The 13048-nt window shown below is 39.2% G+C and overlaps 1 protein-coding gene across 9 annotated transcripts in view; it reads left to right on the top strand.

The window, feature by feature from the left end:
* The window catches only part of CEP112 (centrosomal protein 112), a 362242-nt gene that overhangs the window by 1778 nt on the left and 347416 nt on the right, over positions 1–13048 (top strand). For 8 of the 9 annotated variants that reach the window (XR_012154913.2, XM_073311622.2, XM_073311620.2 and 5 more), the window contains exons 2-4: positions 545–663; positions 4498–4688; positions 6192–6361. Coding sequence is in view for 8 of the 9 variants with exons in the window: in XM_073311622.2 (XP_073167723.1) it covers positions 564–663; positions 4498–4688; positions 6192–6361 (461 nt within the window). In the remaining variant the exon portion in view is untranslated. Of the gene's footprint in view, positions 1–544; positions 664–4497; positions 4689–6191; positions 6362–13048 lie in introns of those variants that run through there. The other variant, XM_073311623.2, reaches the window with a different exon arrangement.

Genomic DNA, 13048 nt, shown 5'->3' with positions numbered 1-13048 from the left:
TAACCCCCAAGTAAATCAGTGTTTTTAAAAATGTACAACTGAGTGTTGTATTTTAGCTATATCTTCTGTTCCCAAATAACTTTTAATCAAAATATTATTTGTAACGTTGTTCTTCCTGCTTTCCACGCTGTTTTCATTTGTAAGTGGTATCTTGTCACTGACTTCCAAGCAAGAAAAGCTATTTTTTGGATGAATATTATCTTGTTTAATAGCTTTTAGGGAGTAATAAGATGGGTTTATTTATGACCTGTATCTTGCCAAATGCTTTTTTTATGTGTGGTTATTGTTCTCCCTCCAATAAGCATTCCAAAATCAAACAAACATATTGTTTGAAAAACTTATCCTGAGTGTTAGCACTTTGCAGAGATCTGCTGTTTTGTATGTGTGTGAATGAATTTAGTGCTAATGAAATAGCCATATTGTTTTGTTTTTTTTAAGTAGCTCAAAAAGTGAGTATTTACATTTAGACATTAAGTACATTAATATTAATCTATAGAACAGTGAGGTTTTATATAATTTCTCTGTTTCAATTTAAATCTTGCAGGTTGGCTGTTAAGTGCACAATGAGTAGTGAAGAGGAAACATGGGAGAAGTTGGATGCGGAATTTGATCACTATGTTGTAGATATGAAGCCGTTTGTGCTAAAATTACCACATAAATCAGGTAAACTGTGCTACAAATTTGCATGTAAATAAACATAACAATCAGAAATACTCTAGTTTTATTACAGAATCTTGGTATATTATGAATCTCGAGTGTAAAATAATGACATCTGTATGCACATGTAATGCAGTCTGCTAAATAACAAATTAAGTACCACAAACCTAATGTTGCAGAGTGCATCATCATATGTGCGCAAGTTTTAAAGTTGATTTTTAGGTTATCTTTTAAGCGCCTTTTGTTAATACTATTTATTCAAGCTCGTCCTTCTTATTTTGATGATGTAAATGTACTTTTGCATAAATATATTAATTCCTGTATTTTCCAATTAATGAATTCAGTGGAAATTAAAATTAAAATAGGCTTTGACTTGGAGATTATGCCATTTATAAAATTGCAAGCATTTTTTTAGAGACCAATCTGTCAAGATCCAATTATGTTCATAAAATAAATAAATCCAGCGCTGGAACTTTTTAAACTAATAGTACAAGTGTCAGCTAATGAGTGATGTTTTATGAGCTAAGTGATTACTTCCTGTTAATAATATGTAGTTGATTTATAATCTTCAAATTAAGGGCCTGATTCTGCAAACCTTTGTTTACACTAATGGTTCTGAATTCCACAGGTTGTCTTGTCTTCCATGGAAGGATTTGTTTAAGTAAGGCTACTGTCTCAGGCTTTTAAATTGGATGATAAAATATTAATGCTCATGCAAACTGTATTTTGCAACTGAGGGCATGATTCTGAAGGTACTGACAGTCCTCAGCTCGCATTGAGTTTAATAGAAGTTGAGGATGCTCAGTACCTTGCAGGATCTGACATGATCAGAAGTAGGTTTTCATAGCATTTCAAAATAATGACGCTCTAATCAGATTACTTTCAATACAACAATTTTTATTTTACCTCTGAAGCAGACATTAGAGGCAATATTCTTCTCTGGAATTGAGACTAACTAATACTTAAAATTGTTTATATAATAATAGAACCCTGTAAACTAAGCATAAATATGAATCTACAGAAATTAGTTCTGGAATGTGTTTCTTTTTGTCCATTTGAAAATTAAACCGTTTTCATGGATCCACCATTATCTCATGTTCTGAGGCTGGCACACACCTTTCCTTTTAGGTGAAGGGTTGTTTTGATGGTTTGTCCTGAAAAGGCTAATGGAAGCAGAACTCTTCTGGAAAGTCCTGAGGGAAAATATTGTTCCTACTAGGGTTTGATAGTATGTATTAATAATCTCTTATCTTCAGCAATCAATAAAGGGTGCTAGGAGCCTTCTTCTCCAGCTTTGCCCTCACAGGCTGCTTTGGTTGATAGATTAAGCAGGAGGGGAAAACTGCTAGGGCAGTTGGGGGGGCGGGGGGAGGTCTTGGTTGAAGCTACTTAACAGTCATAAATAATTTTGTGAATTATTTTACACTTTTTGTTTTGGGTGATATACATCTTAATTAAACAAACTGGCTTCATGTCTTGGCTGACTCGCGTACCTCTGCAAAGAAACTTCTGGTGACAGAAAAATGAGAGGATTTTGGGATGGGGGCTGGATTTGGAAGGAATGAATGATAAATTTTATATGGATGACTTTAGGCCAATGATGTTTCATAGATGTTTACAGCCAGAAGGGACAATTGTGATCGTCTAGTCTGACCTGCATAACACAGGCCATATGACTTCCCTGTGTTAACTCCCGATTCAAGTCCAATAGCCATGTTGAACTAGAATCTTTTAGAAAACTATCCAGTCTTGATTTAAAACTTCTCAGTGTTAGAGAATCCACCACAGCACTTGGGAAGTTGCTCCAATGATAAAGTATCTTCACTGTTAAAATTTTATGCTTTCTTTCTAGTCTGAATGTGTCTAGCTTCAACTTCCAGCCATTGGCCATACCTTTGTCTGCTAGATTGAAGAGCCCTCTATTATCAAATATTTTCCTCATGTAGATACTTCTAGACAGTGACTAAGTCACCCATTAAATTTCTTTTTGATAAGCTAAATAGGTTGAGTTTGTTGAGTCTCTCACTATAAGGCTCTTCTCTGAACCCTCTCCAATTTATTAACACCCTTCTTGAATTGTGGATACCAGAACTGGATGCAGTATTCCAGTAGCAGTGCAATAGTGCCAAATACAGAGGTCGTATAACCTCACCACTTCTTCTCAATATTCCCTTGCTTATACATTGAAAGATTATATACCCCTTTTGGCCACAATGTTATGCTGGGAACTCCTGTTTAACTGATTATCCACCATGACCCAAGTCTTTGTCCATCACTGCTTCCTGGATAGCATCCCCTATCCTGTAAGAATAGCTTACGTTCTTTGTTCTCAGATGTGACCTTACATTTGGCTTACTGAGAGAGACTGAAGGTGTTGGGAGAACTTTTTTCTTTGGCTCCTTGTTCCTGACTGGCAGATGTCATCAGGGAAGAACGAAGCTCATTGTTGGTAGAGGGAGGGCAGGGTGCCATCTTCTCTTAAGGAGGTTAGTCTGTAGTCTTTGCTCAAGAAGGCAACGTTTGATCCTGGCAGTCTGGTTATCATTTAGTATTTAATCTTCCATATTTGGTAGCGTATGGGAAGAGCTGTGATAATCCAGAAGCATCAGATTTCCTTGACACTTGTCATTTTTGTACATTTCTGGGAACAGGTAATGAATTGAGTTGGTAGAAGATAACCTCTTAGTGATGGATGAATACCAAGTGTGTGTGTATGTTGATACTGCTGGATGATTCAGTTGTCCTCAGTTGTGAGCTGTTTTTGGTTTGCCTATGGATTGCACGGGAGAATGCAAGGCTGCTTTTGGGTGAATCCATTTTTTCCTTGCTGGCCACCTTGAGAGAGTGGTACCTAAAGCATGCTATTATATAGAGTTTCACAGAGTTCAATCTTTTCTCCCTTCGTGTTCAGCATGTACATGGGGACATTGGGAGGTATGGCTTGCAGTATTTTTAGTACACAGCTGATACTCAACTTTTCTATTGTGCATAACCCAGCTAGTGCTGCCAAACACTTGGCTCAGAGTCTCACTTGGATGAATTGGGGGCATGGATGACAACTAGCTAGTTGAAACTCAGTGGGGATGAAACTGAGATGCTGCTGGTAATGTTGGGGGTAAGCAAATAGAAATCATGGTGAAGATTATATTTGTTTGAGGATATGTGCCTGCTATTTGTAGCTAGAGTGTGCATGTTTGGGATGTTGTTGGGTAGCAAGCTGATATTAGAATATCACAAACCACAGTGTTGAGGAGGGTTTTAACTCCTATATGACAGACTAGGAGATTGAGACTCTCTTTTGGATGTGAACCTTACTACTTTGATCATAGAAAGATTAGATTACTGCAGTGTACATGGGACTGTACCCTAAGTCAACTCAGAAACTGAAGCTGGTTCAGAAAGCAACATAAACTATTAAGTGATGTAGTTCTCTGGGAGTACATAACACTAGTTGTTCATGATCTGACTGCACAGGCTCTCTATAAGTTTCCAAACTGAATTTAAAATGTATGTTTTGAGCTGTATAGCATGGAAGTATTTCTATGGCACTCCTCTTAAAGTTAGTACGGAATTCAATTTTGTTTTTCTGTGATTTTTCTAGTGGATAAATTATGTTTTTCCGTTTGTGCTTTATTTGACCTGAAGTTCCTTTCTATGAAAAATATACTCATCCTTGTAAAATTTCATGTTCTACCTTAAAACTTCCTTTGTGCAAAACTTAAATTCTTGGTTGAAGAGAGAGACATCTACAAAATTATGCTGTGGTTCTTTAACTTCTGCTGTTCTTAAGTTTGTTCTGTTTTCTGATAAAGTCTATTGTAATGGAATGTATTTTTCTAGAACGTCAGAGATGTGCACTCTGGATTAAAAAACTCTGTGAGCCCTCAGGAGCAGGTGCAGGAATTATGGGTAGAAAGAATCGGAACTTGTATGCAAAATTGTTGCTGCATATGCTGAAACGAGGAGTTCTAGAAGGCCCTTTTACACATAAACCTGAACCCGGAATACTGAAAACCTTGCCTTCATATATGGTGGGTATTTATTTCATTTTTATGGAGAACAAACTTGGCTAGTTCATAAATGTAGTTTAAAAATTATATATTTAAGTATTCACTTTTGTTTACAGACGGAATCAAATTCTGCAGTGATTTCAGTGGAATTGCAAGGAGTGAGTGTTGGCCTACCACTTGTACCATAGGTCCCTTAATAATTTATAACTGCAGTTGGCAAACAGATTTCTAGGTCTTTGTGAATTTTTTTTATGTGACCTGTTTTGTTTCTTCTTCAAATGAAACAGAAGTTCAGAAAGTGTTGAAAGATGCCCTTTTGATTGTATCTGATTAGTTGCTAACTGATATTTACAGATAACATAAAATGTGTTTAAAGGGACACAGTCAGTATTTTCAAAGCTAGACTTGAACTTCAAATTGGTATTGTGAAAGGAAAGAGTTTTGTGCTTGAAGCATAGGGCTCAGAAATCTGATGTCCTGGTGTATTCCTGGCTTTGTTGCAGACTTAGATGGGTAAATCAATTAAATACTCTACATCTATGTTTAAAAAAAAAAAAAGTGTGTGTGGGGATAATGGTTCACATGGGCATTGTGAAGGGTAGGGCCTGACTTTTAGAAATTCTGAAATTTCTGCCGCTCCCATTAACTTCAGCACTTTGGAAAATCAGTACTTTAATTTATTAGTATTGTAAAATGCATTTAGCTTATTGGATGAAAGGCATTACTGCAGCGGTATTGCGACCCAATTTTTGGTTTTGAAGTGTTCTTTGATTTGATATATGTTTGGGTTAAACAATAATAAATTGATTATTGGATTGAGAAAATATTGATGATTTTCTATACTAAACTAACCATCTCTGATCTCTTAGGCCATCCAAAGATTTTTTTTTCCTTGTTTGTTCTTTCCTCTTCCCTCCCCAACTTGAATGTCAAAACCTAAAAATAATTAATGTTTTAGAACAATGTTCTCTGTGTGTGTTGAGGATGGCTTCATGTTGAGCAGGGCCCCAAGGTAATGGGAATGCTGGGGTTGGAGGATTGGGCTGTGAACCTTACTACTGGAAGAGGCAATCGGGTCTGGATCATAAGGTGCTGGATTAGTGCAGGAAGGTTGGTCACTAACATGGTATGTAACTAAGCCTGGTTCTGCTCTTCAGAGTTAGTTAGCAATTTATGACACTGTTCATAGAACAGTTTTGTTAGCTATCAGTAATACAGGCTGTGCAAAGATGTTCTGTGGTAATAAGTGCTATGTAAACTTATAACTATTTTCCCTTATATCCGGGACTCAATATTCTTGGCCCCCTATTTTAAGCATCCATTCATGCACTCATTGAACTTACTGGCAAACTCCCTTTGACTGTAGTGGAAATGGAATTGCATTCTTTATGCTGCTACCAAACCACAAGCAAGTGATGATAATGATAAAGAAGGGTTCATATATTCCTGTTTTTTTTAAAAGTCTAGATCTTACAATGTTAATCTTTTCCGATTTACTGGATCTTTAATTTTTTTTAAATATAGTCAATCTATTTTGATGAACCAAATTCAACGAGAGCACAGAGTGGGAGCCCAGAAACTTTACCTGACTGGGTCATGGGAGAACTAGGAACAAGTGAATCGAAACTGGAGGAATCGTGGAAATTCTCTTCTAGAGAGGAGTCAGCTTTGGTAGCATCACCACTTGCCCATAGGTAAGAATTAAAAATCTGAACTTTAAATAATGCTTATTAACATGTTGAATTGAACATAATCTTACTGTAAAGTGCTAGTTTTTTGTGTATAATAACAATATGTTAAAAGAACGTTAAGGTTGCAAAGTCAATCACTCAAAAGTTTGGAAATGTCAGAATTAAGGTTGCCTATACAATGTGAATTTGGCCCTTTGTGAGTAAGCACCATGATAGTCTTTAATTACATGATCACAAACTATTCCCCTCTCCCCCACTGCTCCAATTCAGTCTTCCTGCCCTTTCCTCTCTCCCACTCTCTGGCTTTTACAATCCTCCTTCTTCTTCCCTTACCTCCCTTTGCCAGGTATTCAAATCATTCTGTTTCCTCTTACTCCTTGTACCCTGAGCATTGAGAAGCACAAGAGAGAGTCTCCTTGTTTTCGGTTCCTGTGCCTGGCTCCACAGTGGCCTTCCACAGCCAAGAAGAGCAATTGCAGGGAAAAGCCTACCCTCCGGAGGAGCCCGGACTCGGAGCATGCTCAGTGCAGACTCTTAGGAAATTTAGCAGCCAAACTCTAACAAGTCTCTACTGAGCATGTGCAAACTGAAAATTTTGGGAAGCTTATAATTTGGCTATGTTTGGGCAGTTTGATGGAGATCACAGAAATGGCAAAAGGTACATCCCTCACTCCAGTGTGTCCTCTCTGCCAATTTTAAGTCCCTGATCCAAAGCATGGAGGTGCTAGAACTTCTCAGCAAAATGATTGTAAGAATTTTTATTCCCATGGGCAGAACAATTTGTTTTTCCTAGTCTTGCTCTGAGAAACAGTTGAATGGTTTTTGCTGAAGTTAAAAAAACAAAAACAAAACCTTCAACCTAAAGCAGATAGCCAGCAAGGAAAATTTCAGCCTGAATGGTTAAAGTTTGACAAAGTTTTTTATAAGCAACTGAAAGCAGGGTCTTTTAATAGAAAGTGTTGGTCAACCTTAACTATAGGTGGAGGGTGCCTACTCCACTTCTGATAAGTGCATTCTTCAAACCCTTTAGAGATCAGAAAATCCTCACAACACTCTTGTGATGAGTGTAAGTGAATATTTTACATCATTTGACAGATAGGTACACTGAACCGAAAAATCCAAGGCCTCAGAGGGAGTTAACTTTGGATGCCTTGATTAGGACTTAGGGTGGAAGTAGGCAGATCCAGTGGAGTCACACAGGCAGAGTCAAGGAGAGGCCTTGAAATCAGTGCAGTTTCTCTTGCAGGTCTCCCAAGATTCGGGATCTTGGGGAATACACTGGTTCTGGGCAATTATTTAGGACATTACTGATCAAAATACATGGTTTAGAACAAGAATCATCTTATGACATTATGTTAAATTTAACAAGATGTGTATATTGTGTTGATCTTACTTCTGTCTTCAGTTTGTTTTGTGCTCCAAGCTTTTTGACATATAATTTAGTAATAGACCTCTTTATTATTGTGTGAAATCTCTTTTGTCCATGACACTGGAAAATAGTTTTAACTAAATAATGGAAGTGAAAAAGGAACAAATCATCTATTGATGTGAGGGATACTCTAGTAATATGGAAAAACAGTTGATGAGTTGACTTCTGCAGGAAACTTTTTAATATAATCACTTTAGGAGCTTTGGGAACAGCTCTCTGAATTACAGTGAGGTCTCCAGATTGACACTTGCAGTTGCTGAGAGTATTGATCAGCTGTCAGATCTCTGGGTGCCTAACCTGACTTTCCTTAATGAACTAAATATAAAACTTACGTTCCTCTTTTAGCAAATTGGTTACCTTGGCAAATGTGATGTTTTGACTAGAAATGCGATGTTTTGACTAGAAATGCCATTTGGATTTGTTTTATTGATATGTTCTTTGTTAGAAAGATATATTTACTTAAGTCTCCCTTATTTATTTAATATTAAATATTTAATTCATGCATGTAAGGAAGCATGCTGTCCTGGCCTGTGTTCTTCTGCAAACTGCAAATTCTTCTGCAGTTGTCCCTAAATCTGTAGCTCTTCCTCTAACCATACATATGAGGGTGAGGTAATATTTGAGATGTCAGCTGGTGTAGTTTTATCACTTCCAGTTGATCCAGCACAAATTAATAAATATACAACCTGCTAAACAAACAGAAAAGTGCACAAGAAACTTTTATTTCACATGTGTATTTTTATGGTGAATAATTTATTGCAAATTGGAACTGAAGTTTAATGCTGCCTCATAAATTTTACAACCACTTCTACTTGTCCTTTGAAAAACCTCTTTTAATCTTAAAAGATTTTTCCCCCTTAGTGTGTTTTTGATCACTTTATAAAATCTTCCTTTACTTAGACCTTTTTGTATGTGAGGCATTTCTAATGACATTTTAGATTATGCTGTTTGTGTGCTAGCCCTTTTTTATTTTTTATTATTAAAGATGCAGTCTTTTTGAAGTCTTTTTCTTGGGGCTCTGTTAAGCAGCTCTTTTGTGTATAAATCCTGTGTAAGACTGTGGAACATCCTCCTGTGTTCTGCTAGCAGACATTTTCTATCAGTGCAGTAGTTCAAAGGTGGGCTGTGCTCTGATAGCAAAGATTGGCCAAAATTTTCAAGTCTGGATACTTACAATTAGGAGTAAAAAGAAAAGGAGTACTTGTGGCACCTTAGAGACTAACAAATTACTAACTAACTGCTACAATTAGGAGTGAAATCCTGGCTCCATTGATTTCAGTGGGTGTTTTGCCACTGATTTCAGTAGGGCCATGATTTCACCCTAGATACCCAATTTTCAAAGGCACTGAGCACCCACATCATTTTTATTTAGATGATTAACTGTTGATTTAGGTGCTCAATGCTAGCCACAGTCGAATCTGACATTTTTGCTAGAAGATTTCAGTATTTTACCTCTCATTCATTTGCACAACACTGGGCCTTTGGTTTTTAAATCCATTATTTTTCTCTCATCTTACTCAAATGTTTTTGCCTGTGGAGGCTACATTTTTTTTTAACCCAGGCATAATTTGATAGGTGAGGAGTAAAACTTTCAGAAGTCTTATTGAAAGTCTATAGAAAAGTAAACGTGATTTTTTGGCTCCTAAGTCAGTCACTTAGGGGCTAAACATTTTACCAGATGGCTTCACTTCCTTCTAACAGTGACTTAAAATTTGGGTATGTCTTAATGTCCATTAAACCTGAGATAACACGTGTATCACATTTGATACTCTTAGTTGGTCTTTCAGTTGCCTTCACTCATGCTCACTGATATGGATTTCTTATCTTGAGTGTAGATGCCAAGCACAGAGTTAGAATATCAGCAGTTGCCATGAGAGTCCCGGCACTACCATGTTACTCCTCTAGGTTTGATCAAACATCTTGACACGTCTTCCCAAAAAGAAATGTCTAAATAGCAAAGGAAAATAAAATACATATGGCTAGATTAACTTTTAGGCTTGGCCACCCTTGAATATGGGGAGGTGTGTGGCTGTGCCACCCTAAAAATAGAACCAGAAAGGCTTTGTGCTTTAGAGATGCCCGTCTGAGACACGATTCCTCTGTAGCTCCCCTTTTGTTCTGAGAGTGGGGCTGAATAGGTGTTGAAACAGGTTTCGTTAGCACTGTACAAGATGCAGCATACTCCTCCTCTCTTGCATCCAACCAACTCTGGTATTCAACTTGTGGGTGATGTGGCTGGAGCCCATACCTCCATCTACTTTCAGCCTTCCTTTTCTCTTTCCTCCAACTTGCTTGCAGGGAGAAATATCAGGGAGCGCAACCCCTTCTCTCTACCCATATCTGTACCCAAGATCCAGATAGGTCCTATGCAACTGCACGGGGATGTGTGGTGGTGGAGAGTCTTTACCTCACTTACTTTCCTGTTTGGCTACATAACACTAAGATATATTTCTAGACCATAGTTGGCAGCTGTTGTGGTTGCATCTGGTACCTGAGAATCCCTCTAAAGTTCCAAATAGTCTGTTCAGTGATTGTAAAAATGACCCCCCTTTACTCATTAGAGCTGGTCTCTGTGTGTATTCAGGTATCTGCTTGCTTACTTACTTACTATATCTGCTAACTTTAGAGGGGAGAGGGAGGAAACCTTTTACTAATGTTCTCCCTGTAGAATCAACCCAGTTCAGGCATTATGAAACTGTTGCTTTTTCTGACTTTCACATCAGCAGAAGAATTGTTAACTAAATTCTAAGTGCCAGGCCATCTGCCCAGATTACACATCTAGTTAAGCCTGTGCAACCACAGAGAACAGAGTTGCACAGACGACACTGAGGATACCCTCCGAGGACAACAGGGTTTCATGGGTGTAAGTAAAGAGCAGCATTTGGCCTCGTAATCTTTATAGCAAGTGAAGATACATGATGCAAAAAGAGCATAACATAAGTTTCAGATCTCAATCTGTGTTTCCCATGATGGTAATTAAATAAGCCTCATTCTACTTCTAAACTGAGCAAATTAAATATTAATTGTGACAGTAAATGTGGAACTCCATTATGACATTTTTTTTCAAAGCCACTTTTCAGAGTAGAACTGCACTTTTCATAGAATCATAGATTAGGGTTAGAAGAGACATCAAGAGGTCATCTAGTACAACCCCCTGCTCAAAGCAGGACCAACCCCAACTAAAACATCCCAGCCAGGGCTTTGTCAAGCCGGGCCTTAAAAACCATAAAGGAAGGAGATTCCACCATCTCCCTAGGTAACCCATCCCAGTGCTTCACCACCCTCTTAGTGAAATAGTTTTTCCTAATATCCAATTTAGACCTCCCCCGCTGCAACTTGAGACCATTGCTCCTTGTTCTGTCATCTGCCACCACTGAGAACAACCTAGCTCCATCCTTTTTGGAACCCCCCCTTCAGGTAGTTGAAGGCTGCTATCAAATCCCCCCCTCACTTTTCTCTTATGCAGATTAAATAAGACCAGTTCCCTCAGCCTCTCCTCATAAGTCATGTGTCCCAGCCCCCTAATCATTTTCGTTGCCTTCCACTGGACTTTTTCCAGTTTGTCCACATCCTTTCTGTAGTGAGGGCCCCAAAACTGGACCCAATACTCCAGATGTGGCCTTACCAGTGCTGAATAGAGGGAAATAATCACTTCCCTCCATCTGCTGGCAATGCTCCTCCTAATGCAGCCCAATATGCCTTTAGCCTTCTTGGCAATGAGGGCACGCTATTGACTCATAGAATCATAGAAGGTTAGTGTTGGAAGGGACCTCAGGAGGTCATCTAGTCCAACCCCCTGCTTGAAGCAGGACCAATCCCCAATTTTTGCACCAGATCCCTAAATGGCCCCCTCAAGGATTGAACTCACAACCCTGGGTTTAGCAGGCCAATGCTCAAACCACTGAGTATCCAGCTTCTTGTCCACTGTAATCCCCAGGTCCTTTTCTGCTGAACTGCTACTTAGCCAGTTGGACCCCAGCCTGTAGCAGTGCATGGGAGTCTTCCATCCTAAGTGCAGTATTCTGCACTTGTCCTTGTTGAACCTCATCACCACTCTGGATCCTCTCCCTACCCTCCAGCGTATCTACCTCTCCCTCCAGCTTAGTGTCACCTGTGAACTTCCTGAAGGGTCCAATCCATCCCATCATCTAGATCATTAATGAAGATGTTGAACAAAACCGGCCCCAGGACCGACTTCTGGGGCACTCAGCTTGATACTGGGTGTCAGCTAGACGTCGAGCTGTTGATCACTACCCGTTGAGCCCGACAGTCTAGCCAGCTTTCTATCCACCTGGTAGTCCATTCATCCAGTCCATACTTCTTTAACTAGCTGGCAAGAATAGTGCTGTTGCCAGCACAGCGTGCCTGAGGCAAGCAACAGCAGGGGTTCATTGCCCGGTGTGCGTTACCCAATAATCACAACGGGGTGGAGAAGTAGAAAAGTTTATTTGGAATTCCAAGGAAAGGTACAGGGAAAGAAATCTCAAATCCTGCACATTAGAGCAGGTCATTACACACACTTTATATTCCTTAATGCTGCTGCACTACACATCAGCCAATCAAAGCTTTGCACAAATACTCTGCCTTCCTTATATGGGTTACAACAATGTTTATTTCCTGCAACCTCTAACAAGCATTCCTAGCAACTTAAACAACCAGCACATCCTGTCTGGCCTTGAAGCTGTCTCCTCCTGTTAACTTGGCGTCAGCAAACCTTATACTATAAGGTGTTATCTGTGGCTGCAACGTTGTTTTAAGAGCAAAAGGGCTTACTCAAACCAGCTAGGCCTGAGTTCTGTTAAGGGGGGTTGACAAGAAGCCCTTAGGCCTAGAGCAGGGAGACTTCCTCGACCCTTATGGCCTTCCATCCCCTCGACTTAACTAGTGGCTATGCCCTGGGGTCCCCAACACTGCGGGAGATCATATCAAAAGCTTTGCTAAAGTCAAGGTATATCACGTCCACCGCTTTCCCACATATCCACAGAGCCAGTTATCTCATCATAGAAGGCAGTCAGGTTGGTCAGGCATGACTTGCCCTTGGTGAATCCATGTTGACTGTTCCTGATCACCTTCCTCTCTTCCAAGTGCTTTAAAACCATGTTGTCCTGTAAAGCAGGACAGTGTTCTTTGGCAGTGTAGTGTTAGTCTGCAGCTAGTGGCTAGCAGGCAATCAAGAGCACAAGATACTAACTTCTAGAAATGGGTAATCATTGAAAGAACACATCTGTGTTGTGTGCGGGGGAAAAACTTTAATTTGTTCA

Source organism: Lepidochelys kempii, chromosome 14 (assembly GCF_965140285.1).
Source record: "Lepidochelys kempii isolate rLepKem1 chromosome 14, rLepKem1.hap1, whole genome shotgun sequence".
NCBI lineage: Eukaryota > Metazoa > Chordata > Testudines > Cheloniidae > Lepidochelys > Lepidochelys kempii.
This window is presented reverse-complemented; position numbering and strand designations above follow the sequence as displayed.